The sequence below is a fragment of the Dipodomys ordii genome, unplaced genomic scaffold (assembly GCF_000151885.1).
Source record: "Dipodomys ordii isolate 6190 unplaced genomic scaffold, Dord_2.0 Scaffold10, whole genome shotgun sequence".
Classification (NCBI taxonomy): Eukaryota; Metazoa; Chordata; class Mammalia; order Rodentia; family Heteromyidae; genus Dipodomys; species Dipodomys ordii.
Genome location: NW_012267226.1, coordinates 23,707,525 through 23,714,662, shown reverse-complemented (window position 1 = coordinate 23,714,662; position 7,138 = coordinate 23,707,525). Strand labels below are relative to the sequence as shown.

Below are 7,138 nucleotides of genomic sequence, written 5' to 3'. Positions count from 1 at the left end.
GACAAATGGCCTCTGAGACTTGTTTTATGTTTTCTGGGCAATTCTAGCAACTCTACAACCCCCTCCTTCCTATTAACACCAGGAAGAATTATACAGGGAGAATCAACCAAGGATTGTTTTTATCCTTCCAATAGGGTCAAGTAAGGGGAGGCTTTTCCACATGGCCACCACAAACTTGGCCCGAAGTAAATAGGCATAAAGGAGGGCCCTCACCACAACCCAGCCTCTGCCTTAAGTATGTGTTGGGGCAGGAAAATATACACGTGCAGGAGCCCCAGTAAGCACTTAGCGGCATCCCACTGCTTTCCGACAGGGGCTAAATGCTGACTTCAGGTTTAATACACAGTCATCACATTAAACAATGTTTACTTGCCAGGATCCAATTGTATCTGTCTGTTACAGCCCCTTGATGTTTTTTCCCCTCCTCATCTGAATGCCAGATTTAGCCTCTCAGCCCTTTGAGATGCTGTTTTGATGGTTCTGGGTCCTCCTCTGTGACTCTGAAGGTCCTGTCACTCAAGTATCAAGAGAGGTGCCACAGCTTCCTTCCTTCCTCTAGTAGGAAGAGTGCTCTGGGTAAGATATGACTCCACTGGTGACCCAGTAAAGGAATGGAATGGAGGAAGAAAGGTGGGGACTTTTCTGCCCCGGCTGGCTTTGAACTGCAGTCCTTAGCCTTGTGAGTAGCTAGGATTACAGGCATGAGCCACTGGCTCCTGGCTATACTTTTTTTTGAAGAAAAGTTAGGTGATAGAATCCTACTCTTCAGTAACTCTCTACTCCATGTGGACACTGTGTAGTAGACGCTACACCCAATGTTCTGGGCTTTCTTTGCCTTCTCATTCCTTCATTCAGAACTCAAGGAATAAAAACAGAGGAAATGATTAATGGTACCCCTTCTTGGGAATAATCAGCTGGAGCTGTGTGGCAAACAGGCAGTTCTCATTCTGCTGACCTGCTCAATGGTCCTGTCAGGAGTCATGAGAAAGACGCTGTCTGTCCGGACTGTTGTTTCAAACAATCCCCCTTTCCTAGTAGTTTGTCACATTGATTTGAGGTTCTGCATTGGTGAATCTTCACATTAAGATGGGTGTTGGTATTTTCTGGGAAAGATATTTCATAACTAGCCTTCATCATTCATTCTGACATTCTAAGCCTTCACACCAGCCAAGGGAGTTGCTCCTTTTCTTCAGGGACTGTAAAAGCTCCCAGACCAGAAGCATAAGCACAGCCTGGTGTCCCTGGGTTTCCATCGCTGAGACAGATACCTTAGAAAATCAATTTAGGAAGAGGGAAGATTGATTTTGGTTTATGGTTTCAGAATTTCAGTCTGTGGTGGTCTGGATCCATTGCTTTTGGATTCATGGAAAAGCAATAGATTGAGGTAGGATCTTGTGGCAGAGAATCAAGTATTCAAATCAACCCTAGATTATGTACATAGTCTAGTTCTGTGCAAATAACATGCCAATATTTTCAGTCATTCTTATTTCTGCGAAATGACATCATCTCAGGTCAAGTGAGTGAAGAGCTGAGCTATAGGTGGCCTCTTGGATGACCAAAGTCTGAAGGAATGTCTTCATGGATAGACCATAGGTGTGATGGGCCCATCGTTGCCTAGGTTTTGAGCAGTTGGTATTGTTAGAGTTGCCTAATGGAGAGTGTGAGGTGTTCCTTCTTTTATATTTACACACATTGAGAAAACAAACCACAGTAATCATGAAATCAGAATTTTTGGTAAAGTGTGTTGCAGAAGAACCAGGAAGCACATTGCAATGGAGCTTACTGGCTGTAACTGTAAGTTTGATGGTGAACAGGAGATGAAGACAAATGTGTGGAAGAAGTTCTTGCTTTTCTGATTGTGTTGGTGGGTGCCAGGTGGAACCTCGTGTTCATGATTCAGTTGTCAATAGGAGCCAGGATTTGGATGCTAACATTTACCATGTGGTTTGGGGTGGAAGTAATCTCTTATGACAATGAGTAAAATAATAGAACATAACTACAGCATGCTGTAAGTATTCACTAATAAGTGGTCACTTATTATTGATCATTGTAGAATTGGCTTAGAAGAGTCTGTGGAAAGCAGGATGTTTGCCTAATTTGAATGAAAGACTAAAGTAGAAAAAATATTTTTTAAAGAAACATATCCTTTAATGTGAAGTTGTTTAGATTGGTTCATTTTTTATTTCCTAAATCAAGATCCCCTATTCAGAATAAGAAAACGTGTCATAGATGTTTGTGATGTTCATGGAAGTAGCATGCAGGCCAGAAACTGCTGTGGGAGGCACGGCAGACTTCTGCTTGTAGTTTGCTGTGGGAGGCATGGCAGATGTCTGTGTCGTAGTAAGTCAGTTTCTCTCACTATGGCAGGACCGAAGCCGCCTCATTTTCTAAATTCTATATTATTGAAACAAACGTATGGTATGGCTTTAAATATAAAACTACAAAGTGAAATCACAGCCGGCACTGTTGACATGAATCAGTTTCTGTTCTTTTGAGTGTGCTGATGTGTTTAAAGCTGGGATGTTAAGACTAGTTTCCCATCCCCTGTGACTTGCCAAGATCTGCTCACGCTCTGGTTGCAGCATCCATCAGAAGTTTGCAGAATTCTAGTAAGTCGTGCAGGGTACAGGAGGGAGCCCATTGACCCACAGCATGAAGAATGGACGTCCCATAGAAAGAACAATACCACGCCCACAAGAAGAATTGTAGAAACAACTCTGTACAACGTTCAATCTATTTATTAACGATCGGGGCTTAGTTTTCAATTTCTGCATGTTTCTCTCTGGGTCACCACACGGGCAGTCTGTTTCAGTCGCATGTTGCTATACAATGACCACTCTCTAGTTTATTTTTCTAACCTCAGGCTTTTCTTAGTAGAGAAGACATTTATTTATGTCCCTATGGGGCATTTCAATTTCCTCTTCTGAATTTTCTCCTAATCTTTATTACCCTAGTGAATGGACACTCCATTCTTTCATTTGTTCAGGAAAAATTAGCTAAGTTACAACTAATTTCTCTCTACCACAACACACGGCTGATCCATTCAGCAATCTATAAAGAAGGAATGGTTAAATGTTTGAGAACAGTGTTGAGAGGGCAGGAGTAACATTTCTTTCCCCAAGTGTTAACTACCCTGCATGTATGCGGGTTCTTGCCCTTCTTTGTGGGAAATAACTTACTTGATCGGTGAATTCACAGCATTTATAGGGATGAGAAATGCATTTTATTGGGTCTCTCAAACCTCAAAGAGACAGACAAAATGGAATGCTAATGATTTGTTTAATAAATATCTTAATATTTAGTTTTAAGACACATCCTATTTTCTTAGATCCACAAAGCATAAAGTGGGCTTAAAACATAGTCAGACTTTTTTTCTTTGTTGGGCATGGGGCTTGAACTCAGGACCTGGAAGATGTCCCTGAGCTCTTTCATTCAAGGCACTCTACCACTTTGAGCCCCAGCTTCACTTCCAATATTCTGGTGATTCTTACAGACTTTCCTGACTGGGATGGCTTTGAACCATGATCCTCAGATCTCAGTCTCCTGAGTTGGTAGGGTTACAGGTGTGAGCCACCAGCATCTGGACCAGAAATTTTGTTTACACTTAATAACTTCTTGTTAAAAGAATCAGGTAGCTCAAAATGGTTGTCAAATTTTTACTAATAGATGTTTAGAAGTAGGACTAACAGCTCCATATTAAACAATGATTCTAGTTTCCTTGGAGGCAGAGTTCAGATTAAAAGAATTCTTGAGGTTTATTTTAGCTATATGAATTTATTGAGAGCTATAAATTTGTTTCAACAGATGAACAATACTGAAAATAAGAAAGCTTAATTTTTTATGACATAATATCCTTATGCCTCCGGAATGTGCTTTTTCCTCGATTCCAAAGTCAAATGATGAATTTAATGGTTCTTTGCACTTGAACCAGGAATTGGTTCTCATCACTCGGGTGATGTTTCTTGACTTTATGTCATATTCAAATTGCTTTGATCCCCGAAAGAAATAGAAGAATTCTGGAGATGGAGAAGCATGATTAATCATCTTCTATGACTGTGTAATGGAGCCATATATTTTTATGAAAAGAGAATAAAAATGACACTATGAAGGGCAAAGACACTTGTAGAATTACATAGACACATATTATTTTATACTTGGTAACTGTATGATCTAGTTATCTTAGAAAATATAGTAGTTAGACTGTGTGTCGTAAATTGCCTGAGGTTCTCCTGGGTTCCATCTACAATCCTATTTCCTTGATACTTGAAATTTGTAGTTTTCACATGTGAACACCAAGCTATGTACATTAAAGTTTGATAACTCTTGATATATATATATATATATATATAGTATATCTACAATTGATAAATATACATACATATATAGATAAATTTGAGCATCATTGCTATTGCTGTATTAATCTACTAAGATTACACTGAAATAAAGATGTTGAAGATTGTGTGCCACCTTCTTGGACAGTCAGTACAATCTCCCAAGCACCCTCAAAGTGCAGACACCAGCGCTTACCTTTATGCTGGAAAGCAGCATCCACACGGAGACTGATTCCTGGAAAGTGTCTCACCACTCTCTGTGGGTACCCCCTCTCCATTCTTTGGGTCATCTCATCATATCTGCATGCATGAATGTGAAAGGTTTCCAGTGAATTTCTGTTCTGGGGAGCTTCATTCTTTTACTTCCCAACTTAGAATCAAGTTGGGACATGGGGAGGAGGATAACACTGGCAAAGGGAATTGATTAGGATCAGTAACAAAACTATGATGAAGATTATGTTGAGTCACTTAGAGTATGTTAACAACAACAACAACAAGTAATCAGGGGAAAAGACCCTGTTGTTTGTCAGGCTGGAACTATTCTGACGAATTGTTAAACGAGCTGTGGAACTAGCTTTCCTAGATTCTCATCGTTGTCAGTTTGGCTGGCACTAGATTTATTATTTTTATTTATTATTTCATCTCATATCTTTATCTTTTATTCCAAAGAAAGATGATTGGGCTGACTGAAACATCTTTCAGTTTAGTAAATGTCACTCACCAGAGATTGCCTTCAACACAGTTCACCTTGAAGAAAACCACAGGTTGTTCTGTGTGGCAGAGGTACTCTTGAGGATACTTCACCACGATTAAATGAAGGGATCAGTTGTCTGCTAACGTACCTCCAGCACCAGATGCCCACAAAGAAGTAGGTTTTCTTTGTGTTCTGGTCACAGACAGCTGCATCGATTTTCTTCACGTGTCTTGGAAAGCCAAGGCTGTAGATAGATTTGGGATAATCTGGCAGGACAGCATACTCACTGATCATCCAGAAGTTTTCATCTGGAAAGAAGCAGAAGTGATTATCTTCTGATCAATATGTCCTAGAGAGAGGAAAACCAAGCCTGCACGGAGTTTAAAGATAGCTAGATGCCTAGTTCCTCTCAGCCTCGGTGTTTAGTCATTCTGGGCCTCCATTTGTCCTTCCCCTTTCCCCCAGCTGCCTCTATTAGCACTGTTATACAAAGAAACCTAACAGTAGTGACTCATAAGCATACTCTCTTCAACCAGCTTCACTTTCGTGATCACTTTTAATTGGCTGTCAAAATAAGTATGTTTGGACACTTTCTAAATTTCAGGCTCGTATATTCTCAAAGGCTCATAATCTAATGAAATCCAAATAAAAGGAAGGCTGCTGAAATAAAGGAAGCAGTTATATTTGAATTTCATGTAAACAATGAAATAACTTGTTATAAGCCTATCTAAAACATTATAAAGGGCACACATAAAAATTATTTGTTGCTTGAAATTCATAGCAGCTCTTATTTTTATTTTTAAATGTTATATAACCCCCCTTTTTTGTTAGTCATGGGATAGGTAACAAGAAAATTCTGTTCAAAATTCTGGATCAAGTCAATTTGTCAGATTTTACCATGTCTATTAAATATTATACTAACAGTTCTAATGAAAATATTTATCAATAAAATGGCAAAGTATATTAAAACAATTAAATTTAGCTGTATTTAAAAATTATATAACCCTATAAAGGAGAGGGAGATTATCATTACTGGGTAAAAAAGAGGATTTTTTGAAGTTTTTATTATACAGGTTTCTCTTATGATCACAGCCACAGAGAACCCCATGATAGTTGCTTTTTTTGTTGTTGTTCTCTTTTGTTCCAATCCTGGGCTTGATCTTGGCCCAGGTGCTGTCTCTGGCTCTTTTGCTCAAGGCTAAAGCTCTACCACTTGAGCTATATCACCACTTTTGACTTTTTCCTGAGTCAGTTATTGGAGGTAAAAGACTCACAGACTTTCCTGCCCAGGCTGACTTTGAACTGCTGTCTTCAGATCTTAGTCCCCTCAGTAGCTAGGATTATAGGTTTGGGCCAACACTGGCATCTGGATTAGTAGTTATCTGGATTAGTAGTTCTTTTTGATAAAAATCTAAGATGTGGGCAGAAGCCCTGTCCATTTGTCTCATACATGAAAATTATATTCCTTACCCCAAAAGACCAGGCCTCTATGTACAGGGGGAGAGTCCTGATAGGCAAATTTACCTTTAAAAACCAGAATCTTATCATTGGGATTCTCATATGCTGCTTGCAGATCAGCTGGCAGAAATGGCCAAAATGAAGCAATTGGTTCAAATTCAACATCAGCAATATCATAATAGATCCTCCACAAGTGCCTGTGTTCAACAAATGAAACCTACGTTACGTATGTAGTCAGTACATCTGCATCACAGACCTACATATGCAGTCTGTATGTCTCCATCACAGACCTACATTATATACACATTCTGTACGTCTGCATCACAGACCTATGTTATATATGCAGTCTGTGTATCTACACAGAGAAGGTTACAATTGCAGGCTTGTTTTTCCTGCAGTCAGTTGGTAGTGTCTTCAAATACTTCAGAGAATCAGCTTTCTCCTCAGAGTTTAGATGGTTGCAAATTCAGTTTTATCCTTTGGACTACCAAGGTCAGGAGAACATGTCTTTGTGTGCACCCTCTGGTATGCTTAGAGTGGCAAACTATCCATGGAAATCTTTTTTTTTGGGGGGGGTCCAGTCGTGGGGCCTGAACTCTGGGCCTGGGCACTGTCCCTCAGCTCTTCAGCTCAAGGCTAGCGCTCTACCACTTGA

General features: G+C 39.7%; 1 protein-coding gene across 1 annotated transcript in view; it reads right to left on the bottom strand.

Annotated features, from left to right (window-relative positions):
• Positions 1 to 3,774: 3,774 nt before the first annotated feature.
• Positions 3,775 to 7,138, bottom strand: part of Mmp27 (matrix metallopeptidase 27) — a 9,705-nt gene continuing 6,341 nt past the window's right edge. Inside the window, exons 7-10 of the mRNA XM_013009529.1 lie at positions 6,550 to 6,680; positions 5,174 to 5,333; positions 4,528 to 4,631; positions 3,775 to 4,016 (exon numbers count right to left, since the gene is read on the bottom strand). Of these exons, the coding sequence (XP_012864983.1) occupies positions 3,775 to 4,016; positions 4,528 to 4,631; positions 5,174 to 5,333; positions 6,550 to 6,680 (637 nt within the window). The remainder of the gene's footprint in view (positions 4,017 to 4,527; positions 4,632 to 5,173; positions 5,334 to 6,549; positions 6,681 to 7,138) is intronic.